Consider the following 26,534-nt stretch of genomic DNA (forward strand, 5'->3'; position numbering starts at 1 on the left):
GCCGTGTTAGTCTGTATTCGCAAAAAGAAAAGGAGTCCTTGTGGCACCTTAGAGACTAACCAATTTATTTGAGCATGAGCTTTCGTGAGCTACAGCTCACTTCATCAGATGCATACCGTGGAAACTGCAGCAGACTTTATATATACACAGAGAATATGAAACAATACCTCCTCCCACCCCACTGTCCTGCTGGTAACAGCTTATCTAAAGTGAGCATCAGGTTAGGCCATTTCCAGCACAAATCTAGGTACCTCTCCTCATACGGAGGCCGTTCCATACTCCTAATCATTTTATTGCCCTTTTCTGTACCTTTTCCAATTCCAATATATCTTTTTTTGAGAGAGGGCAATCAGATCTGAATGTAGTATTCAAGATGTGGCATACTTTGCATTGATATAGAGGCATTATGATATTGTTTGTTTTATGATCTATCCCTTTAGTAATTGTTCCTAACATTGTTAGCTTTTTTGACTGCTGCTGCACAGTGAACACATGTTTTCAGAGAACTATCCACAATGACTCCAAGATCTCTGTCTTAAGTGATAACAGCTAATTTAGAAACTATCATTTTGCCTTTATAGCTGGGATTAGGGTTTCTAACGTTCATTACTTTGCATTTATCAATATTGAATTTCATCTGCTACTTTGTTGCTCAGTCAGCCAGTTTTGGGAGATCCCTTTGTAACTCTTCACAGTCAGCTTTGGACTTAACTTTCATGGAGGAAAGGACCATCAATGTCTATTAGCGAGAATGGGCACAGATGGTGTCCCTAGCCTCTGTTTGCCAGAAGCTGGGAATGGGGGACAAGGGATGGATCACTTGATGATGAAAACACTGTTTTGTTCATTCCCTCTGGGGCACCTGGCATTGTCCACTGTCGGAAGACAGGATACTGGGCTAGATGGACCTTTGGTCTGACCCACTATGGTTGTTCTTATGTTCTTGAGTAATTTAGTATTGTCTGCAAACTTTACCACCTCACTGCTTAACGCCTTTTCCAGATTTTTATGAACAGCACTGGTCCCAGTACAGATCCGTGGAGGACCAAGCTATTTACCTCTCTCTGCTGTGAAAACTGACCATTTATTCCTACCCTGTTTCCTATCTTTTAAACAGTTACTTATCCATGAGAGAACCTTTCCTCTTATTCCATGACTGCCTACTTTGCTTAAGAGCCTTTGGTGAGGGACCTTGTCAAAGGCTTTCTGAAAGTCCAAGTACACTATATCCACTGGATCACCCTTGTCCACACGTTCGTTGACCACGTCAAGGAATCATAGAAGATTTGGGTCGGAAGAGACCTCAGGAGGTCATCTCGTCCAATCCCCTGCTGAAAGCAGGACGAACACCAACTAAAGCATCCCAGCCAGGGCTTTGTCAAGATGGGCCTTAAAAATCTCCACCACCTCCCTAGACAACCCATTCCAGTGCTTCACCACCCTCCTAGTGAAATAGCGTTTCCTAATATCCAACCTAGACCTCCCCCACAGCAACCTGAGACCATTGCTCCTTGTTCTGAGAACAGCCGAACTCCATTCGCTTTGGAACCTCCCTCTTCAGGTAGTTGAAAGCTGCTATCAAATCCCCTCTCACTTTTCTCTTCTGCAGACTAAATAAGCCCAGTTCCCTCAGCCTCTCCTTGTAAGTCATGTGCCCCAGCCCCCTAATCATTTTTGTTGCCCTCCGCTGGACTCTCTCCAATTTGTCCACATCCTTTCTGTAGTGAGGGCCCGAAAACTGTACGCAATACTCCAGATGTGGCCTCACCAGTGCCCAATAGAGGGGAATAATCACTTCCCTCGATCTGCTGGCAATGTTCCTACTAATGCAGCCCGATATGCCATTAGCCTTCTTGGCAACAAGGGCACACTGTTGACTCATATCCAGCTTCTCGTCCACTGTAATCCCCGGGTCCTTTTCTGCAGAACTGCCGCTTAGCCAGTCGGTCCCCAGCCTGTAGGAGTGCATGGGATTCTTCCGTCCCAAGTGCAGGACTTTGCACTTGTCCTTGCTGAACCTCATCAGATTTCTTTTAGCCCAATCCTCCAATTTGTCTAGGTCACTCTGGACTCTATCCCTACGCTCCAGCATATCTACCTCTGCCCCCAGTTTAGTGTCATCCACGAACTTGCTAACAGTGCAATCCATCCCAACATCCAGCTCATTAAGGCATCATTAAGGAATTCTAATAGATTGCTGAAGCATGATTTCCCTTTACAAAAGCCAGGTTGTGATTCTTTGCTGCAGGGAGAACCAATTTTTGTATGGACTAGATAAAAAGCATGTCGTTCTGTGAAGTGTTTTATAGCAAGGTTCTATTGTATTTAATCACAGAAAATATACACATCTAACACCCACAATGCAAGATTGTTTCAAAGGACATATCTACCAACACTGCAAGGGAAGAGGGAAATTACAGCACTACATCCATTCAATGAGACTACAGACAGGGTGCTTTGTTTTTTAAAAAATGTGTACACTAAGAAACAAATGTACGAGTACCATGAAGAGCCAGCAGACAGTAACACCCTTCAGTCATTAATATTCTAGGGTTGGCTGAAGGTCAGAGTTTTGAGATGAAAGTTTTCATATCTCATTACTAACATCCTGAGTTACCTAGCCTTTTTGCACATGAGGTCATTTCATGGAAAATGTATTTTAATTCATATATGAACACAAACATTTTCTTCTAACTACTGGGAATTTCTGCATGAAAACAGGGCTTTTGTTTCTTAATACATCTGATTATGCTGCTTTATTTCTCTACTGAAGCAATAATCCTGTGTTTGACAGCACAACTGCTATAGCAATAATGATGTCCCACTAGGATTTCAGGTGAATTATAAACAGCAGAAATATTCAAGAAATGCATTAATGAAATTTTAACTAAGTTTACTAAATTAATGTAGTTCATAACTAGTTTACTTACTAGATCAAGAGCAGAGCCTCCACCAAGGTATTCCATTATTATCCATAATTTTGTATCCTGCAAAAACAGAACAGATTAAATTAGTAGCTTCACACTTTAGTTTCTTTCATGATTTGCTTCACACATTTTGCTGCAAAATGAATTCTGTAGCATTATTACAGTAAAGATGTAATGGCACAGAATTTCACTCAACTATAATCTGTAATGGCAGAAAAATACTGCCTCTGCTCCACATTTTTATTTATTTGATGATAACATACACTGACTTCATTCCATTTTATTCATTTTTTTCCATCTTAGATTTTACATCCTTATTTCCATACACTGTCTTGTCCTATATCTTCTAGGAACATAGGAACTACCATATCTGAATAGACTAGTGGTCCACATGAAATAGTCAGGTATTATGTTTCCATAACAGCCAAACACAGATGGATCAGAGGAAGGTGTAGACACCTTAACATTGCTACAGTATACCACTCAGGGGAGTAGGAGATTTCTCTCTAATGCAAGCTAATGAAAACCATCTGGAGCAGTAGGGAAGCCCTAGCTAGTTGAACTACACATATAAAGAAGAGTATTACAAGTGTCTAATCCAGTGTTTCTCAACCTGAAAAGTAGGGGGCACAGGACAGAAGAGAGGACTTGTGAACAATGAAAATAAAACAATACAAATATGCTCCAGAGGCTTGAGACAAAGTAGCTTATGGTTTCCCAAGAGTCATGTACTGTCCCTCCCTGCTCTTATAACAGCCCTTAACGTAGTTCATTGCAGAAGTAGCTAATATTCTTTGACCCCCCCCAAAAAGTAGTTAACACCAATTAAAGATGCCCAGTGGTATATTGTGCCTTCCCAGAAGAAGTTACTCACCTGATGCAATAATGATGGTTCTTCGACATGTGTGTCCCTATGGGTAAGGGGTTCTCAAACTGAGGGTTGGGACTCCTCAGGGAGTCGCAAGGTTATTACATGGGGCAGGCAGGTGTCGTGAGCTGTCAGCCTCCACCCCAAACCCCACTTTGCCTCCAGCATTTATAATGGTGTTACATATATTTAAAAAGTGTTTTTAATGTATAAGGGGCGGGGGTCGCATTCAGAGGCTTGCTGTGTAAAAGGGGTCACCAGTACAAAAGTCTGAGAACCCCTGCTATGAGTGCTCCACTGTAGGTGCACTTGCATCCCTGCACTGCTGATTGGAGAAAAGTGCCAGCACAGCCTAATCCCCTTGAGGTCCTTCTCCACCGCAGAGTCATTGACAAGAACTCTGAAGCAGAGGGCAAGAGGGTGGGTTATAGGTCACCCATAGGGACACACATCTTAAAGAACCATCGTTACTGCACAAAGTGAGTAACTTCTTCTTTGAGTAGCGTCCCTATGGATACCTCACTGTAGGTGACTCCTGAGCAGTATCCCTACCAGAGGGCTGGGGCTTCGGGGTCGGGTCAGTTACAGATAACAATACTGTGGAGCCAAAAATGGCATTGGAGGCAGAGTCCCCAGTGATTGCATAATGTTCTGCAAAGGTGTGGATTGACATCCATGTTGCCGCTCTACAGATTTCTGAGATAGGGACATTCTAGAAGAAGGCGACTGATAAGGAGTTCGGCCTCGTGGACAGCGTGCAAATACTATCTGGTGGGGTCATGTTAAAGATCTGATATCATCTAAGGCAGTTTGAGACCTATTTGGAGAGTCTCTGGGCTATACTGCTTAGTCCTTAGATCTGTCTGCAATAGAGAGGAAAAGTTTAGGGGATTTCCTGAAAGCCTTCATCCTATGCAGGTAAAAGGCTAGGGCTCTCCTGACATCTAGTGTGTACAATACAGCTTCCCTGCAGTCATGGTGAGGCTTGGGGTAGAAAATTGGAAGATGAACCAGTTGGTTCATGTGAAACGGGGAGGTTACCTTAGTGATTAATTTTGGTTGTGGCCAGAGTATAACCTTGTCCCAAAAGAATACTGGGGGGATGGGTGGGATGTGCGGGATGTGCCATCAGAGCTGCTATTTCTCCTAATCTCCTAGCTGAAGTGATTGCTGTCAGGAAATCTATTTTCATTGAAAGGTATGTAAGTGAGCAAATGGCCATAGGTTTGAAGGGAGGTATAGTCAGGCCTTTCAATACCAGGTTTAGGTCCCACATGGGAGTAGGATGTCGGGGTTGTGGGAAAAGGTTTACTATACCCATAAGGAATTGTTTACTGGTTGGCACTGAATATTAGCACTGAATATTCCTCTACTTGACGGTGAAAGGCTGCTATAGCTGCTAGGTGGACCGTGCGGGAACAGAGATAGTACTGAATTTTTTAGAGTTAGTACATAGTCTGGGATCTTTGGAAGAGTCACGGGTGTCAGAGAGATATGTTGGGAGATACGCCATTTTCGAAACCTGGACCATTTACGTAGGTAAGTCCAGCATGTTGAGGACCTTCTACTATGTAATAATACCTCCTGTACCTCCTTTGAGCAGGAGCTCGTGTGTTCAACCACGAAGGAGCCAGGCTTTGAGGCAAAGAATCCCGAGGTTGGGATATAGGGTGCGTCCTTGGTTCTTCGAGAGGAAGTAAGAAGTGGATTGGAGAGAAATTGGTGGGCACGCCATGAGTTGTGACAGGTAAGGATACCAAGTCTGTCTTGGCCAAGTAGAAGCAATCAGCTCCTTCTCTTTTTATTATTAATAGGACTTTTGACAGTAGGAGAAATGGAGGAAAGGCATAGAGAAGGTCCCTGCCCCAGAGGAGGAGGAGAGAATCACCCATGGAGTGCTGTCCCATGATCGGGATCAAAAGCATGGACATTTCTCGCTCAAGCAAGTGGCAAACATGTCTGTGGTCGGTGTCCCTCACTGCCTGAATAGGTTATGAAGTACCGCTGAGTTTATCTCCTACTTGTGGTCGAGTGGGAATTTCCCACTGAGACTGTCCATTATCAAGTTCTGAGTGCCTGGAATGTAAGTGGCTGATAGTATGACATCCTGGGAGATACACCAGTTCCACAGTCTCATTGCCTCAGCATAGAAGGAGGGATGATCTGCCTCCCCCTTGCCGATTTACATAGTACATACATGCTATGTTTTCTGTTAGGACTCTCGTGTGTGATCCCTTGATCAGTCAGAGGAAATGGGCACTAGCATCCCTGAGCGCCCTTAGTTTGAGGAGGATGATGTGGAGGGATATCTCCATGGATGACCACCTGGCCTTTTGCTGTGAAGTCATTTAGATGCATGTCCCATTCTATGAGGGATGTGTCAGTGATTAGAAGCAATGACAGGGAGATTTGTGAAAAGGGGATACCCTTGAAAACATTTGCTGGGTCTTTCCACACGTCTAAGGACTTTTTGATCCTGGTGGGGTAGTGACAGACATTTGTCTAGCCTATCTGTTTGGCCTGTACACTGAACTGAACCAAAACTGGAAGCATCGCATGTGAAGCGTCACATGTGGTATTACCACTGTGGCAGCTGCCATATGACCCAAGAGTTGCAGGCAGTGCCTGGCTCATATTTGTGGGCTGTCTATATGAGTGAGGCCAAAGAGAGGAATCTGGGTTGAGGTACATAAGAACAGAAGAATGGACCTACTGGGTTGGACCAAAGGTCCATCTAGCCCAGTATCCTGTCTTCCAACAGTGGCCAGTGCCAGGTGCCCCAGAGGGAATAAACAAAACAGTGTTTTCATCATCAAGTGATCCATCCCCTGTCGCCCATTCCCAGCTTCTGGCAAACAGAGGCTAGGGACACCATTCCTGCCCATCCTGGCTAATAGCCATTGATGGACCTATCCTCCATGAACATATCTTGTTCTTTTTTTAACCCTGTTATGGTCTTGGCCTTGGCCTTCACAACATCCTCTGGCAAGGAGTTCCACAGGTTGACTGTGCGTTGTGTGAAGAAATATTTCCTTTTATTTGTTTTAAACCTGCTGCCTATTAATTTTCACTTGGTGACCCCTAGTTCTTGTATTATGAGAAGTAAACAACACTTCCTTATCTATTCTCTACACCAGTCATGATTTTATAGCCCTCAATCATATCTCCCCTTAGCAGTCTCTTTTCCAAGCCCAGTCTTGGAAAAGTCCCAGTCTTATTAATCTCTCCTCATATGGAAGCTGTTCCCTTCCCCTAATCATTTTTGTTGCCCTTTTCTGAACCTTTTCCAATTCCAGTATATCTTTTTTGAGATGGGGCGAGCACATCTGCACACAGTATTCAAAATGTGGTTGTACCAAGGATTTATATAGAGGCAACATGATATTTTCTGTTCTATTATCTATCCCTTTCTTCATTATTCCCAGCATTCTGTTCACTTTTTTGACTACCATTGCACATTGAGTGGATATTTTCAGAGAACTATCCACGATGACTAGAAGATCTCTTTCTTGAGTGGTAACAGCTTATTTAGACCCCATCATTTTATAAGTATAGTTAGGATTATGCTTTCCAATGTGCATTACTTTGCAATTAACAACATTATATTTCATCGGCCATTTTATTGCCCAGTCACCCAGGTTTGAGAGATCCTTTTGTAACTCTTCACAGTCTGCCTGGGTCTTAACTATCTTTAGTAATTTTGTATTATCTGCAAATTTTGCCATTTCACAGTTTACCCCTTTTCCCAGATCCTTTATGAATATGCTGAATAGGACTGGTCCCAAGACAGACCCCTGGGGGACACCACTATTTACTTCTCTCCATCCTGAAAACTGATCATTTATACCTACCCTTTGTTGCCTATCTTTTAACCAGTTACTAATCCATGAGAGAACCTTCCCTCTTATCCCGTGGCAGCTTACTTTGCGTAAGAGCCTTTTGTGAGGGACCCTGTCAAAGGCTTTTTCAAAATCTAAGTATAGTATATCCACTGGATCCCCTTGGTCCACATGCTTGTTGAACCACTCAAAGAATTCTAGTAGATTGGTGAGGCATAATTTCCCTTTACTAAAACCATGTTGACTCTTCCTCAACGAATTATCTGACAATATTGTTCTTTATTATAGTTTCAACCAGTTTGCCCAGTACTTAAGTCAGGCTTACAAGCCTGTACTTGCCGGGATTACTTCTGGAGCCCTTTTTAAAAATTGGCATCACAGTAGCTATCCTCCAGTCATCTGGTACAGAAGCTGAGTTAGAAGAGCTTTGGCCTGGAAGGAGTCGAGGTTGGCGTCTAGGAATTCCAGGCGCTGCACTGGAGTGAGGGTTGATTTCTGGGTGTTGATCTGTAAGCCCAATTCTGTGATTAAGTCTATTGCAGATCTGGTGACTCGGCGAACCTATTGGAAGGACCAGGCTCTGAGAAGGCAGTCAGTAGGGGAAATCATGGTCCCTTGGGAGAGCAGGTGCACAGTCAGTACTAAAGAGAATCTTGGAGAATACTCTCTGAACAGATGATAGCCTGAAGATGAGTACTCTGTACTGGTATGGGGTTTTGTCCTAGGGTAATCTGAGGAATTGTCTGTGGGATGGTAGGATTGAGATATGGAAGTAGGCATCTTGAAGGTTGTCATAAAAATAAAGGGAAGGGTAAACACTTAAATCCCTCCTGGCCAGAGGAAAAATCCTTTCTCCTGTAAAGGGTTAAGAAGCTAAGGTAACCTCGCTGGCACCTGACCAAAATGACCAATGAGGAGACAAGATACTTTCAAAGCTGGATGAGGGGGAAGCAAAGGGTTCCCTCTGTCTTTGTGTTGCTTTTGCTGGGACAAGAGCAGGAATGCCGGTCAGAACTCCTGTAAAAAGTCAGTAAGCAATCTAGTTAGATATGCGTTAGATTCTGTTTTGTTTAAATGAATGATAAAATAAGTTGTGCTGAATGGAATGTATATTCCTGTTTTTGTGTCCTTTTGTAACTCAAGGTTTTGCCTAGAGGGATTCTCTATTGTTTGAATCTGATTACCCTGTAAGGTATTTACCATCCTGATTTTACAGAGGTGATTCTTTTACTTTTTCTTTAATTAAAATTCTTCTTTTAAGAAAGTGAATGCTTTTTCATTGTTCTTAAGATCGAAGCGTTTGGGCCTGTGTTCACCTATGCAAATTGGTGAGGATTTTTATCAAGCCTTCTCCAGGAAAGGGAGTGTCGGGCTTGGGGGGATTTTGGGGGGAAAGACGTTTCCAAGTGGGCTCTTTCCCTGTTATATTTGTTAGACGTTTGGTGGTGGCAGCAATACAATCCAGGGACAAAAGGTAAAATAGATTGTACCTTGGGGAAGTTTTAACCTAAGCTGGTAAAATAAGCTTAGGGGGTTTTTCATGCAGCTCCCCACATCTGTACCCTAGAGTTCAGAGTGGGGAAGAAACCTTGACAAAGGTTGAGGGCTGAAAACCAGTCTCCCTGTACCAATGCTGGAATAATTGTTGCTAGAATGACCATCTTGGATTTTTGAGCTTTGACAAACTTTTTGAGTGCTCTGAGGTCCAGTATGGATCTCCAACCTACCTGTCTCTTGGGTATTCAGAAATAACAACCTTTGCCTCATAGATGTTGAGGTACTGGTTCTATGGTTCCTAACCGGAGTAGACTCTCTCTCGTCTTAGTAAAGTCATGAGAAGAGTTCCTGAAGAAGGATGCTGTGGAGGGGACAGGGAGGTAAAATGGATGGAGTACCCATTGCAAACAAACGATCTCCAAGACCCATCAGTCTGATGTTATGCATTCTCAGATGCTGGGGAACATTGCCAGATGGTAGCCAAATGGGAAGGAAGCACTGGTCAGCTGTAAGAGTTGGCGGGAGTGGTCTATCATCACCTCAACCATCAAAATTGGAAGTCGACAGTTGGGAAGACTGCAGGCCAGATGGTTTATGCCTAGAGAACTTGGTTTCCTTTCTCTGTGGCTGGTAATAACATTGAGTCGAATACTGGGAGGTGCATGGTTTGTGCTGTGGACTAAATTTCCTCTTTTGTCCTGACATGTAGATGACCAATGAACGGACAGAGAGAGGCATCTGTCTTCTCCGTGAAGAGCTTAGCATCTTCAAAGGGAAAGTCTTCAACGGTCGACTACACCTCCTTAGGGAATCCCAACAGGTGTAGCCGACACACACACTGCCTCACCACCACAGTGGAGATGGATCGGGACACTGTGTCGACTGTGTCAAGGGCAGACTGTAGCACTGTCTTTGCCAACAGTTTTCCCTTCTGGATGATGGCTTTGAATTGGTTGTGATGTGACTCAAGCAGGTGATCAATAAAGTTAAGTTTTGAATAGGTGACAGTCACATTTCGCCATCAGGGCTTGGTAATTGGCAATTTGAAACTGTAGCATGGCCGAGGAATAGGCTTTCCTTCCAAAGAGGTTGAAACACTTCCAATCCCTGTCGGGGGGGAGTGGATCTCATTTTGTGTTGACGGCCATGAGAGTTCACAGCATCCATCACGATGAAGTTGGGTGGAGGGCGGGAGAAGAGGAATTCCATCTCCCTAGCTGGGACATAATATTTTTTAATCAGCCCTTTTGGAAGTAGGTGCCACCAATGTTGGGGTCTGCCATATAGTTTTTGTGGGGTCCAGGAGAGCCTCATTAATAGGGAGGGCTATTTTAGAGGATGAGGTGTGTAGTACGTCAATGAGCTTCTGATGGGAGTCACACTACAGCTACCATTAGAAGAAGTCAGTATCTGCAACTCTCTTTGCCAGCTCCTGAAAAAGCTGGACATCATCGGTCAAGGACGGTGGGAGAGGCATGAGAGCCTTGTCTGGGGAGGAGGAGGATATGTTGGTCCTCAGCACCTCTTCTTCAATGCCGCCCTCCTGTTCCTCCACGATCTCTTCTGGAAGTTCCGAGGCTCTAGATGCTATGGCAGAGGGGGAGCATCTTGAGGGTTCATAGGTGAGGCTAGAAGCCCAAGAGGCGTGGGTGTGCTATGCAGGCCAAGGATCCCAGTATGGCCACTGGGATGGTGGTGCCTATAGTTGGCCATACCATGCTGGTGGTGGGGCTGTCTGAAGGTATTCTATGGGGCCTTCCTGGTAATGAGCATGTCAAAGTTCCTTCCCTACTCTGAACTCTAGGGTACAGATGTGGGGACCTGCATGAAAAACTCCTAAGCTTACTTTTACCAGCTTAGGTTAAAACTTCCCCAAGGTACAAACTATTTTACCCTTTGCCCTTGGACTTCCACTGCCACCACCAAACTTTTATCTGGGTTTATTTATTAGGAAAGCGTTGTTTGGAAACGTCTTTCCCCCCTAAATCCTCACAACCTTCGCACCCCACTTCCTGGGGAAGGTTTGGTAAAAATCCTCACCAATTTGCATAGGTGACCACAGACCCAAACCCTTGGATCTTAAGAACAATGAAAAAGCATTCACTTTCTGAAAAGAAGGATTTTAATAGAAGTAAAAAGTAAAAAAGAATCACCTCTGTAAAATCAGGATGGTAACTACCTTACAGGGTAAACAGATTCAAAACATAGAGAATCCCTCTAGGCAAAACCTTAAGTTACAAAAAGACACACAGACAGGAATATCCATTCTATTCAGCCCAACTTAATTTCTCAGCCATTTAAAAAAATCATAATCTAACGCATATCTAGCTAGATTACTTACTAAATTCTAAGACTCCATTCCTGTTCTGCCTCCGGCAAAAGCATCACACAGACAGACTCTTTGTTTTTCCCTCCCTCCAGCTTTTAAAAGTACCTTGTCTCCTCATTGGTCATTTTGGTCAGGTGTCAGCGAGGTTATCCTAGCTTCTTAACCTTTTACAGGTGAGAGGATTTTTCCTCTGGCCAGGAGGAATTTTTAAAGCTAGGATAAGAAGACTCCAGCGCTAAGGGAAGACTCTATGTCGAGATCCCGGTACCAAGAAGAGAAGACTCCAGTACGTCAGATACATGGATGTGTCTCAAGTGCCGGAATTCCAATGGTACCAATTGACTCAGTGCCACTGGCAGTACCAAGCGGGTTGGAGATCTTGCCCTCACCCACTGCTCCAGTGCTGCATGGGGATCGGTGACTGTGCTGATGATACAGCGCATATTGGCAGCATCTTCTTAGTGGAGTACTGCCTCCTGTCTTTGTCCTCTGATGCTGCTGACTCAGTGCCTGTGCCCATTGGTTCCTTATGCATGTCAACAGTACCTGCCAATCCAGATCTTTATGAGCCATGGGTACCGGACTGGGACTGTCTTGGTTCCAACAGTACCAAGGATACAGAGCGTGCCAGAGATCATTTACGGCTGGCTCAGGGCTCACTGTGGAAACTTTCTGCTCTCTTTTTTAATGACTTGTGAGAGGGGTCAGCAACTGTTTTCTTTGACTCACAGTCCCTGGATGATGAGAGCTGTGGAAAAGACTCACTTCTGCCAGGTGACTCTCAGTATGGGTCCGTGAAGGGGTGGAGGGCTGCCTCCATGAAGATAATCTTCTGTCTCAACTCCCTGTCCTTTCGAGAACTGGGTCTGAGCTGCTGGCAAAGACTATACTACTGTGGAACATGGCCTTCCCTGAGGTAGCGTATGCACTTGGAGTGCTTGTCTGCTACAGGATGACCTCTTTGCAAGAGGTACTTCTTGAAGCCCTGTGAACTGGGCATACCCTATTAGGGGAAGGGTCTCCAAAAAGCAGGGGGGGGATAAAGTTGGTGGTTTTTGTTGGTGGTTTATTCAGGAAGAAAGCAGCAGCAGAAGGTACAACTAAGAATGGGGAGACTAACTATAGAAAAGTAAAAGAAGGTAATGGTCATGAAGGGATTGCTAATAGCTTTGTCTCTAGCCAGGGGCGGTTGAGAAGGATCTGAGGGGGTTAGCCCATGTGCATTGCCTAGCCTCATGGTAGGGAACAAGGAGAAACAGCGCATGTGTTGGCCTAATGGACACTGCTACCAAAGTTCTCTGATCAGCAGTGCAGGTACTCAAGCATACCTACAGTGAAGCACCCATAAGGACACTACTCAAAGACGTATGTCAAGTTAAGCATAAAAACTTCTGAAAATCAACAAATGAAGAGTTAAGATACATGTCCACACAACTGTAACTCTGTCCCATGGAGCTGACCATAGCCACTGGGAATTATTGGCCTGCACTCCACCAGCATTCACTGCATACGTGTAGCTGTATTGAGTGCTGGAGGAATTGGCTGGAGCAGCTTAGAAGAGCTGTGATTGCAATATGAGGCCATCTGGGGGGTCTGTGCTCCTTCAAAAGGGGTATTAGCCCCTCTCCCTGACCCATGTGTGTGACCAGAGGAAAAAGATCCATGTGTATGTTGGGAGACCTAGTATGCCTTACATTGTGCAGCTCTAAGGAGTAGCAGGGCACAGGGGTCTTCCTGCCATGAGGACTGTCAGCAATGCTGTTCTATGCTATATAGGTTTACATACCACGCTTATTGTAGAATGTGAGCGCCTGCCAGTAGTGCTGCATTGAGCAAAGTGACTACACAACTGCTATGTTTGTTCTCTCGTCCTCTCTCCCGAGGGAGATGTGTGTTTAGTGGAGTGTCTTGTTTCTGTAGGGTTTTTGGGATTTTTTGTTTGTTTGTTAAATATACCTGTGTTTTTTATTAGAGAAGGCAAGTTCAAAGAAATGTGCCTTGCAGTTAGAATGGAAACTTTTTGATATTCCTTAGAGTGAGTTCATTCCAGTCTCTGACCATCCTCAGAGGAGCATCTGTCTTCTGCACAGATGAGCTTTACTTTTATTATTGAGCGTTCCATTTTGCCAGACAAGTGAAGTTGTCTGCCAAGGTCTCCATTCCGGACCTTTAGACCATCTTGCACTTAGGAGGAAGATGAGAGTGGTCGGTGTCTTTAATTAAAGGTAAGTGGAAGTATAGCATTAGATGGCATCATGTGCATAAGAATAGAGGGATGTAAAAGACCATGTAATATGTAGCAGATATGATGTCCCTTCTGTGCAGTAGATTAAGTGTTTGACAGTAGGGCAGACATAGGTAGCTCCTGTCCAGTACAGTGCAAAGACAGTGTACATGTCATGGGTGTACTGGGGCCTCACTCAAAGAAGGGAGAGATTAGGTTCCATGGAGTGTATTTCATGGTTTTCACAAATTTGAGTTTTGCTGAACCTGACATTCTAGAAGGGCACCACTGGGCAACCCTAACTGTGTGTGAAGGTTATGTTTTTTGTCAGTGAATTTCCTCAATTTTTTTAAACAGAAAGAAATGTTGCTGGTAGGAGTTCAGGGTCTTTCAGGCAGTTGTAATTACCATGTAGGTTTGCAGCTGAGTTGTTACTGTGGCCAGGTAATGATGATAATACATTACTCTTACACAGCACTTCTCATCAGTACATCTCAAAGTGCTTTAGTAAAGAGGGAAATGTTGTCATCCCCATGGTACAGATGGGAAAACTGAGGCACAGAGAAGAAGAGAAGTGACCTGATCAAGGTTATCCAGCTGACTTGTGGCATAGCTGAGAATAGATGCCAGGTTTTATGAATCCCAGTGCACTGTTCTCTCCACTAGGCCACACATTTGCAATGAGATTCCTAAATCCTCCCCTCATCTCTACCCTACACACTTTGTTATTGTGGCATGGGGATGATGGTTATGCTTTGAAATGTTTGGAATATGTAATTACTAAGACAGCCAGTGAAATTAATCTCAGACATGATCTATGCCCCCAAAATTTTAGTTTTGTAACATGGTAGTTTACTTTAAGCATATGGTATGCCTCTCCCCCTCCCCCTTTCTCCCTCACCACCCCCCACAACAGAACTCCTGCCACCATTTCAAGATTGCCTTCCCCTTCCAGTCCCATTAAGCCATTAGCACTTAGAAGCCAGGCACGGACAAAAAAATAGAATCTGTGAACTGAAGGAAAGTCTATTTGGGGGTGGGGAGAAGAGTCTATATTTCATGGAACTTCTTGATTCAAGAGACCCAAAATTTGGATTACTAATCCTATCCCATGTCCCGATGAGAGAGAGCAAACTCCAACAAAATCTGAATAAGCATGAAGATTTTAGGGTACTTAAAAGAATTGTCCTTTAAAACAGAAAAATCTTCATTTTAATTGTAGTGATTTGGAAAGTTGCTCTACACATTCATCTTCAGCATAGGAAGCTATGAGAGATATGAAGTGGCCCATTCATCTCATTGTGATGTTCTCATATCAATGAGAACACCTCTCTGGAGGTGAATGCAGCCTGAAACAATAGCTCTGAGGGGGTGAACAGATCCAATCATCTCACTGGATGTCCTCCACCGTGCTTGAGAATCTCTGAGATGCATCAAACATGTCTGTTCTCAGCTCTTCACCCTAATCTCAGTAATGTGTTCTTGCTACATGCTCCCAGCATGCCTGTCTTCATCTCCCATCCAGAAGGATAAATGCTTTTTACAATAATGATGGCTCACCTGCAGGGTAGGGAGAGGGATTTTGACATCCACCGACGAACAAATCCTGACATGCACAGGGATCAGGGAAAGGATTTGGACCCCCAAAAAGTCAAATTCCCCTCTCCCCATATCCCAGATGCAGCGCAGGGAGAGGGGCGCAGCCTCCCCCAGACTTGGGTACATACACACACATAAGGGGAATCATAGAACTGGAAGGCACGTCAAGAGATTTTCCAGTCAAGTCCCTTGCAATTTATTCCACTGCTTAACTACGTTAACAGTAAGGAAGTTTTTCCTAATGTCCAACCTAAACCTACCTTGCTGCAATTTAAGTTCATTGCTTTTTGTCCTATCCTTTGCAGTTAAGAACAATTTTTCTCCCTCCTCCTTGTAACAACCTTTTATGTACTTGAAAAATTGTTATATCCCGTCAGTCTTCTGTTTTCCAGACTAAACAAACCCAATTTTATCAATCTTCCCTCATAGGTCATGCCTTCTAGACTTTTTTGGCTGACTTAGAACAACGCTTCCTTAGCTCTCGTCCCCTATGTTCCTACTCTACTTGCGCTACACTGATGACATCATCATCTGGACCCATGGAAAAGAAGCCCTTGAGGAATTCCACCATGGATTCAACAATTTCCATCCCACCATCAACCTCAGCCTGGTCCAGTCCACACAAGAGATCCACTTCCTGGACACTACGGTGCTAATAAGCGATGGTCACATAAACACCACCCTATACTGGAAACCTACTGACCGCTATGCCTACCTACATGCCTCCAGCTCTCATCCAAACCACACCACATGATCCACTGTCTACAGCGAAGCTCTACAATACAACCGCATTTGCTCCAACCCCTCAGACAGAGACAAACACCTTCAAGATCTCTATCAAGCGTTCTTACAACCCATCTTGATTATCACTACAAAAGGTTTCCCCCACCCCGCTCTCCTGCCGGTAATAGCTCACTTTACCTGATCACTCTTGTTACAGTGTGTATGGTAACACCCATTGTTTCATGTTCTCTGTGTATATAAATCTCCCCACTGTATTTTCCACTGCATGCATCCAATGAAGTGAGCTGTAGATCACGAAAGTTTATGCTCAAATAAATTTGTTAGTCTCTAAGGTGCCACAAGTACTTCTTTTCTTTTTGCGAATACAGACTAACACGGCTGCTACTCTGAAAGCTAGTAATTTTTGTTGCTCTTCTCTGGACTTTCGCCAATTTGTCCACATCTTTCCTGAAAAGTGGCCCCCAGAACTGGACACAAGACTCCAGTTGAGACCTAATCAGCATGGAGTAGAGCAAAAGAATTATTTCTTGTGTCTTGCTTACAACAATCCTGCTAATACAATCCAAAACGATGTTTGCTTTTTTTTTTTTTTTTTTGGCAACGGTTACACTGTTGACTCATATTTAGTTTGTGATCCACTAAGACCCCCATGTCCCTTTCCACAGTACTCCTTCCTAGTCAGTCATCTCCTATTTTGTATGTCTGCAACTGGATTGTTCCTTCCTAAAATTTGTCCTTACTAAATTTCATCCTATTTATTTCAGACCATTTCTCTAGTTTGTCCAGATCATTTTATAATTTAAACCTATCATCCAAAGCACATGCAACCGCTCCCAGCTTGATATCGTCTGCAAACTCTGTAAGCGTACGCTCTATACCAGTATCTAAATCCTTGATGAAGATAGTGAACAGACCCACACCCAGAATTGATGCCTGCATGTCGCTACCAGGTATCCCCTTCCAGCTTGACTGTGAACCAGTGATAACTACTCTCTAGGAATGTTTTTCCAACCAGTTATGCACCCACCTTATAAGCTCTAGTTTATAAGAAGGTCATGCGAGACAGTATCAAAAGCCTTACTAAAGTCAAGATAGATCACATTTACCACTTCCCCCATCCAGAAGGCTTGTTAGTTATTACCCTGTCAAAGAAAACTATTAGGCTGGTTTGATACGATTTGTTTGTGACAAATTCATGCTGTTTACTTATCACCTTATTATCTTCTAGAGGAATGTGGGGCTGATAGGCACCCCTGCCTACACGGTGGATAAAAATCAATGATTTTTGGATTTTTCTTAATTTAAATCTGAATTTTTTTGATAAAATGCTTTTTGAGGAAAAAACCTATCTAAAGATAGTTTTAATTAAGATGCATTATAGCTCAAAGATATCTCATCATGGAATAGGGATTATAAATTCTAATTCTATAGTATAAGACAATATATTTATGTAATGTTGAAGCAAAGTTTTGTAAATGAGTTCCAATATTTCATGGATTAGGGACCCAATCCTTATGGGGTTCCAGGGACTTCTGTATAGATTATATAGGTTAATCTTTCTATCTACCCAACGGGACTCAATGCTCAGTCTAGAAGATACCATCAGAGATGCTTAATTTTGCAGTTCTCAAACTGTGGATTTGTGTCTCCAGAGATAACATGCTTGTTAACAGCAAAAATGTTTTTAAATAAACAACTATATAGAAATAATAGACCTCAACCCTACTGTCCCTCTGCAAATTTGTGTACCCAGAGTCAATCCTTTACCTCTCTCTAAAAGTGCAAAGTTTCAAAAAGTTTAACAAATAGAAGATTGTTGGGGGTGGAATAGATCTGGACAAGGAGAAGAAGTCTGGAGATAAATGTGAGACGCAAGAGACATATACTTGTTTTGTTAAAATATTATGTTTGCTGTTGAAGAAAAAAAATCCAGAATACTTAACGTTGTTTTAGTTAAATAAAATTTAAATGTCTGTCTGGTGATGTTCTCCTCCTAATACAGCATGGCAAGAAAATCCTCCATATATTAACGAGTAACCTGTTGAATTGGAGATATTTATGAAGTTATTGGGAGGTGAACTAGCTGCTTCAATTACCTTTGGTAAATGAAATAACAAACAATCATTCATTTTCTGATACAGTATAGCTGTAAAACTAATCTGAAAAGTTTTCAAAATAAATCACTGTTTAAAAATGTATAGTGTGTACCTTATAAAAATAAAACCTACATCTATTTCTGAGTTGTGAAGAATATGTATGAAGGTTATAATAACCAATAAGAATGTACTTTTATGTAGAAATCCATAATTAAATCCAGTCTTCCTGACTAGTGATTTATTTCATGATTTAAATCAAATCCACCCTGAACAAAACCAAAAAGCATTGCATTGCATTGCTGGACTACACTGTAGGGCTAATCATCCTAGAGCTTTTCTTGCAGGATAAAACTGAGGAGCATCCTGTCAGTTTCACACTCATTTCTGCTTAAAACCCTTTAGTGCTTAGTCTTGGTTTAACCACAGACTTAAGTCGGTATAACTGCATTGCTGAGGGGTGTGGATTTACATCGACCTAACCCTTGGTGTAGTCGGCGCTGTGTCAATGGGAGGGCTTCTCTCGTCAACATAGCTACCACTTCTCTGGGAGGTGGAGTAGATACGCCGAGAGGAGAAGCTCTCCTGTTGGCGTAGATAGCGCCTTCACTAAGCACTACAGTGGCACAGGTGCAGCGCTATATGTGTAGACAAGTCCTTAGAATGAAACTTGCTAGGCTTGTGTCAGTTTTGTTCAGTACAGAGCAGGAAGAGAACAAAACTGGCTAAATGCTTCATTCAATTTACAGCTATATCTTGGGAGTAGGAGGCATAAAGAACAAGGGAAGAGGATAGGAGCATACACACAAGGGGAAGGGGACTACAAACATTCATAGAAGGAGAAAGGCAAAGGCCAAAATAACATGTTGGAGTAGGGGATCAACAGAGCCATTGCATCTGTGCTGAGTGTCTTGGGAGCTGAAATGATAAAAGGTCAGGCTGCTGCGTGAGTCCAAAGTTTTGCATATTGTTACAGGATGTCAGCTGTCCTATAATTAAGTTTATGAACAGCTTTCTGCTTAAAGAAGAGCTTTCTTCTAAGTGCTCCAAAATCTGCATGGTTACTTGGATTGCCTTGAAATTTGGTGTGCCTCATGGGGACATATAGGTAGGGTAAGTGATCTAGATTTCGGGTCATTTGACCAAGGAGTTCTGAAGATACAGCCCCCAAGGGAAAAAAAAGGTAATTGAAGCAGATAGTTCAGCTTCCCATGACTTGATAAATATCTCCAATTCAACAGGTTAATCAATATTTGGAGGTTTTTCTTGCCAGGCTGTATTAAAAGGAGAACATCACCAGACAGACATTTAAATTGTTTTATTTAACAAAAGACAACATGTATTCTGGATTTTTTTCTTCAACAAACATACATAATATTTTAACAAAACAAGGATATGAATTTTTGAATTTAGTTAAATATTCAAGTTTTTTAAAATCAGGGTTTTTTTTGTTAAAATTGTTTTTAACTAAAATAGTTAAATGAAATATTAAAAAACAAAAATTAAATCAACTATGTCAGCCAGGTCAACATGAGAAACTTAAAATATTGGTTTCTGCAGCTAATTCAGTCGTCTTCACCTTCATTTTCCCGTTTGTTCATAATCTGGAAAAGAAAAACAAGCTTTCCTGCTTTTTCAGGTCCCAAACGAATTCTCAATTTGGAATCAATTAGTCCAAAGGAAGAAAATATTCTTTCTACAGCGGCAAAAGAAGCTACTGCCGTTAAAAGTGAGATTATCACGTCAATAGTCTCTGAATCCAAGTACTTAAGTGACTTCCACCAATTCAACAGTGTGACTTCCTTTAAAACATCAGCAGCAAACATATATTTCTTGAATGGTTCTTATTCCTAAACTGGGTCTCTTTCATGGCCTGCCGTCATTGTAGGTTTTCCCTTCTAGTGAGAGAATGGTATGGTAGATCTCAAATCAATGAAGCTTACACTCTGAAAGACTTCAAGACTTCTGGAATATGCTGCTCAAACAGTTTCACTTTTGTTTCTACTGCCTGTCCCTCCCTTCTCACATTTATCTCCAGACTTCTTCTCCTTGTCCAGATCTATTCCACCCCCAACAATCTTCTATATGTTAAACTTTCTAAAACTTTGCACTTTTAGAGAGAGGTAAGGGATTGACTCTGTGTACACAAATTTGCAGAAGGACAATAGGGTTGAGGTGTATTATTTCTCACCTCTATATATTTATTTATTTATTTAAAAACTTTTTTTGCTTTTAACAAGCATGTTATCTCTGGAGACACAAATCCACAGTTTGAGAACTGCAAAATTAAGCATCTCTGATGGTATCTTCTAGACTGAGCACTGAGTCCTATTGGGTAGATAGAAAGATTAACCTAAATAATCTATACATAAGCCCCTGGAACCGCATAAGGATTAGGTCCCTAATCCATAAACTATTGGGACTCACTTACAAAACATTACATGAATATATTGTCTCGTACTATAGAATTAGAATTCATCAGTACTTATGTTCTTTATTCCATGATGAGATATCTTTGAGTTAAAACTATCTTTAGATAGGTTTTTTCCTCAAAAAGCATTTAAATCCGATTTAAATAAAAAAAAATCCAATTTTTTTGTTTAAATCACTGATTTTTATACATCCTGGGGTTTTTTTGTTTGTTTGTTGGAGAGGATATGAGGGGAGGAAGGTGACAGGAGAACAAGGGAGAACAAAGGTGGGCTACCTACCTTTGCAAGCTTAATATAAACTTCCAGAGTCCCAAAGATTAGTTACATCTGACATGATTTCCTTTTACCATTTCCTTTTTTGTCTTTATTTAATTGATGACCCTCATGTGTACAGTTTAAACTGTTTATCCAATGTGCATGACATTTCTCTACAATGAATTTCATCTCCAGCTTGTTGACAAAACCACTCCATGATATTTGATCCTAGAAGAGTCATTCACAATCCTCCCTAGTCTCTAACCTAAACAACCGTATTAGAAAATTTTACCTCATTATTTAAAACACACCCCCAACAGAAGCACTATTCTATATCTCGTCCAGCAGAAGGTAGCTTATGATTTATGTTAAAACCACAAACCTATTTTATACCTTCAGTGCGTTTAGTTCATGAAAAAGGTATTTTTAAGCTATGCTAACGTCACCATTCTTTTTCAGGTTTTGATACCATACTGAAACTCTTTCAATTCTGTGCATCGATCAACAAATACTCAGAAAAGCTCTGGAGTAAAAATGTAAAGATATATCCTTCACAAATTGAACACTGCCATGTAAGATGGCAAGGAAAGAATTACAAAAATGCACCCTAAATGAAAAAAAGACTTATTTGAGACCTTAATAACTCATAGGCAAAACAGCAAGTATACCTGAGTCCATAGCAGTAGAACTGTAGGCAGATTCAACACCCTGTCAAAAAGTTATACAGCAAAATCTCTAATCTTTTATATTTTTCTAAAAAATTAAGTTTCTATACTTTATGTTTGTTGTCACAGTTATAGGATTAACTACACACTTCCCCTTTTTGGTCTCTCTGAATGCATACTGTGAGTTATTGGACCTTGCACCTTTACTATCTTTAGGTGGAATTTCACAATTCTAGCCCTGGACCCAGTCTAAGTGTGCAATAGTACCATGTATCCACAGTTCTTACCCTGCAAGTTCACCTGAATGCCAGAGCTTGCATTTTTAGTAAGGAGTCTGACCACTGGTATGGCGATAAGACAAAAGTATTGTTTATTTTAGCAGCAGAACAAAGATTTTAGAGAAAAAAGGATTCTAAAAATAGCAAACAGTCTATGGGCATGTCTATCTTACCTAAAGTCCCACCATCGTTTACTGGTGACTAGTCAGCCCTAACTCCTCTAGATACCCCAGATGGGTCATGTGTCTCAGTCTGGCTCCCCTGAATAAGTACAAACTCTCTCTTAGGAGAAAGAGTCCCTTTTAATTCTACTACCATTTTTTTGTTCTTTTGTGTTCTCAGGCTTTGACTCTTCCTGGTCCAAACCAGTTTTGCAAGTTGGCAGGAGGCAGAAATAAAATAATCAAAACTAATAGTTTTATTATTGTCCCTTAACTCTTAAAGTGTTTGCTGAGAAGTGGCTTACCCTGAACCTTTCATTTCTTTTCTACCTGCTTTTCCAAACAGCCTATTGAACCAAACCAAAATATTCACACAGTAAACATCTCAATAACCAAGTCAACATGCAGTATTCATAATTTGATACACAGCAACTCTAAATCCATCACAGTTGTGAAAAAAAGTGATGTCTTCTTGAACCTGCAAACCTAAACAATAACTGACACGGGCATGAACTTCCCCAGTTCATCTTGACTGTGTGCTACCTGTGAAACTTAATGACAACTTAAGTGTCAGTAAACAACTATTCCATTGTGGATTATTTCAGCAGAGACATCCAGATAATATGCTTACCCCGGCCGAAAGTAACGAGGCCCATGGGTGTATGTCTACACAGCATTTTGGAGTGAGCCTCCCAGCCTGGGCTGACAGTCTTGGGTTGGTGGGTCTCATGCTAGCGCTCTAAAAATAACTGTATAGACATCACTTTGAAGCTGTAGCATATTCTGGAGCTTGGCCTCTGAAGCCTACAGAAGGGGGTGAGCTGGAACTTCAAAGCACTGTCTATACTGCCTCTGCAGCATGTGGTGTGGGTCACTTGCCAGGATTATCTGGGTATGTATCATTTAATCATTTCTCTGGCATTACAGGGGCCTTGAGCACTGGTGCACCTTGGTCCCTCTTCTTCACAATTGTCTAGTCTCCTATAGGTCTCATTTACTTTGATCTCATTTTCATAGTTAGGTTCAGTGTGCAGATGGCTGGGTAGTGTTGGTGGCCTGTGATATACAAGAGGCCAGACTAGATGATTTAGTGGTCCTTTCTGGCCTTAAACTCCATGACTATGTCACTTTGCAAAAGCACAAAGCAACCGGAGCCAAAGGGTCAATTAAGATGGGTTTACCATTATGTTTTGTATCATCAGAGCAACATGAAATAACTGGAGGGTACATCCCAGTTTCCTGTCCTTCCTGCATACCCCACATTGTCCTGTGCTAGAGTGGATAAAAAATTATGTTATTAAATCAGATTTAGATTAAATTTATTTTTCCTTTTTAAAACAGACCTATTACATATAAATTTTGAAATTATGGCAACCTATATTAAGGTCTAAACTTACTATAATTATTAAAATAATACATTAAATAAAAGTAATACTCAAGCAGTATATTTTTGCTGCTGAAGTTTTAAAGAAAGTGAGACAACTGAACTGGTGGAAATGACTGGCTAAGCACCTGGAATGGGAAGTTACTTACCAGGTATTATAATTAGAATTCTTCGAGATGTATTGTTTATATGCATGTTCCATTGCTGGCGGTGCATGTGCCTCACGAGCTTGAGATTGGCGTCTTTTTGATCAACAATATCCATATGGCATGTATGCACCCCTCAGTCCTCATGCTCTGCAGCAAGGGCATATAAGCGCAAAGCACACTCGCCGCTACTCGGTTCCTCCTCACCGCAGACTCCCCAGCATAGGGACTTCTAGGTAGAGGGGACGGGGGGGGGGGGGTGAGTTGTGGAATATGAATAAGGACAACACATCTTGAAGAACTCATTACTGTACCCGGTAAGTAACTTCCCATTTTCCTTCAAGCGCTCATCAATATGCACATTCCATTGCTGGCAATTCCCAAGCAGTGATTGTGTTAAGGAGGTGGGATCTCAGAGTAGTTACCTAAGCAGTGAATGAAGAAACACTTTACCAAATGCGGCATTAGACCAGGAGGCCTCAGACAGGGCATTGCATCTCATGAACGTGCATAACAATGCCCAAGTAGCTGCTTTACAAGTATCTGACGTTGACAGATTTCGCAGTGATGCTGTTGATGCACCCTAGGCTCTAGTGGAGCGAGCCCTCATTGTGGATGGTGGATCTATCTTGTCCACCTAGTAGCATGTTTTGATACAGTCGTAAATCCAGTTTGATAAGTCTCTGAGATGAAAATGCAGACCCTTTCGACCTTTCTGCAATGGAGGTGAGCTGCCTTGGTGATTTTCCAAAGGGTTTTGTTCTAAATAGTAAACCAGGGCCTTCTGTTGGCTAGCGTGTGCAACGTTGCCTCAGACTTGGATGGATAAGTCTTTAGAAGAATACCAGTAGATGTATTTGCTGATTCAGGTGGAATTCTGTCGCTATTTTGGAGAAGTTTAGGGTGTGTTCTCCTGGATACTCGTCTGTGATGGTCACGGTGTACAGCAGGTCAGCCATCAGTGCCTGAAGCTCCCTTATTCTTCTGGCAGAACTTATTACAATTAAAAGTTCCATTTTTATGGAAAGGTGTAGCAGGCAAAAAAAGGAAATAGGTTCAAAGTGTGCCATGTAGGTCTGTCTTGTTAATTCTTGTCTGCTGCTTATTACAACTTCTCTAACTGGAGAGGAATAGGCCTGCTCTATCGACAACAACCATCCAGTCACCATACTTGAGAGAAAGGGACCCCCGAGGTTTGGGTGTAGGACTGTCTCTAGTTCTGAGACAGCAGGTCTGGGAGCAGAGGTAAGGTTTTGAGTTGTCCCTTCTTCTCTCTGTGTGTATAAAAGAATTCCAATGCTTAGTAGAGGATGCCAAACCATGCATCTGCCAAAGGATTTTTGTCAGGGTCCATTATAGCCTCATTGACCAGGAGAGCTTTTTATTCCTGCTGAAGAGGCCTGAAGTATGTCCACTAACTTGTGTGTCTGGTCCTGTACCTCACTGATGGGGATTTGGAGGGCCTCCGCTATCCTTTTAAATAGATCTTGGACATCCTTTTAGTCATCCAATTGTGGAGTTGTTGTTGACATGACTGCTTGATTAGGGGACAAGGAGGATAGAGTCATGGGGACCAGGTGGTCACCTTCTGGTGTTTGTTCTTCATTTCTTCCTTCTCTACCTATGGTTGGAGTGGAAGCAGGAGGGATCTTGGGAGGTCTGTGGAGTTGTGCCAGCTGTAGTCAAAAACAAGAGAGACTGGTTCCAGATGCATCTGCAAATCCATCTCTGTCAAGTACTTGTATGATGCAAAAAAAATGAGGTAATGCCTCATTAGGTGGGCTGGATCCAGATAGGTGGGCTGGATCCAGATTTTCTTGTGGGGGTATCACAATCTTCATTACAGTAAAGGAAGGGTCCTTAGTGCTCTGCCCTAGATGGCTTGGCTCCAGTGTCAGCACTGAGGCTACTGAAGTAGACAGCACCAGGATCAGTGCCAAGCTCTTTCTCAAAGGCATGATTTTCAGTGCCAGGTGAATAGGCTCTGGCACAAGTCTGAGCTTCAGTGGGAACCATTCTGAGCCACAAAGCCTCATAGGATATGCAGTGCTATGGAGAGGTTTTCCTCTTAGAGGAAAGCTTACTAAATAATCTACCACGGGGCCCCTGGCTCCTTGTGGTCTACCCAAGAATGATGTAGTCTTTGTGGCTGTGGTTTGGGCAGCCACCACAGGGGCTCCTGAAGGCAGAGAGCCAGCATTTCTGCTTTTGGGCTCCAAATCCCTGCAGAGGTTCTCGAACCTGGTTAAGAAGTGGGGCCTCATACACCTAGTCATCAGGAAAACCTGAAGGCAAGACTCCCTGTCCTTCCTGACACGAGAACTGATGAACTTAAAAATTGCATCTTTGCTGTGAATATGTGATTCTCCCAGATAGCAGAGGCACTCTGAGTGTCCATCTGAGGCTTGGATAGCTCCCTTGCATATGGGGCAACATTTGAATCCAAGAGAACCAAACAGTGTCACACCAGCAATGAGTAAAAGGAACTAACAATTGCAACAGGCAATCAGATAACTTATCTACTGTTAACTAAATTATTAAAGCAATTAACTAGTTGAAAAATTATAATTTATAATTTTCTAACAATTAAAAAAATGTAAAAATTAAGAATCTGAATACATGTAGGTTAACCTATATTCTTGCGTAAATAAATGTGTGTATAGTGTGTCCTCCTGGTTAGCAAGAAGTAGCACCAAATTTTACTAACCATTGAGGTTCAATTTAAGAAAATAACTTACATTTGTGCTTGCTAGTTAAACAAGATTAAAACTGTTTATTTAATTTGAGGTTTCCAACTTGCTGATTTAAATCATGACTCAAATAGTTTATTTAAAATCAATCGCTCCAGCTCTGCACACACATTCATAGCACAGATTCCCCTTCCCTTCTACATCGCTCCACATTTTCCTTCATAATATCCATACCCAAATTTCGGTCCCTTTTGTACCTCATATTGCTTTGTACTCTCATCCATTTAGTCTTTTTTCCTTCTCTTTCTTGGTGCAATGTGTTGTTTTTGAAAAGAAATATTATTTATGGTATTTTCATAACTGAAATTTTATCTGCCAGGAGACTATGAAGAACTAAACCTCC

At 42.1% G+C, this 26,534-nt stretch overlaps 1 protein-coding gene across 2 annotated transcripts in view; it reads right to left on the bottom strand.

Moving 5' to 3' along the window:
* STK24 (serine/threonine kinase 24) overlaps window positions 1-26,534 on the bottom strand; it is a 139,384-nt gene that overhangs the window by 54,173 nt on the left and 58,677 nt on the right. For both annotated transcript variants that reach the window (XM_077812852.1, XM_077812844.1), the window contains exon 3: window positions 2,931-2,987. In XM_077812852.1, coding sequence (XP_077668978.1) covers window positions 2,931-2,987 — 57 coding nt within the window. The remainder of the gene's footprint in view (window positions 1-2,930; window positions 2,988-26,534) is intronic.

This window comes from Eretmochelys imbricata, chromosome 1, assembly GCF_965152235.1.
Source record: "Eretmochelys imbricata isolate rEreImb1 chromosome 1, rEreImb1.hap1, whole genome shotgun sequence".
NCBI lineage: Eukaryota > Metazoa > Chordata > Testudines > Cheloniidae > Eretmochelys > Eretmochelys imbricata.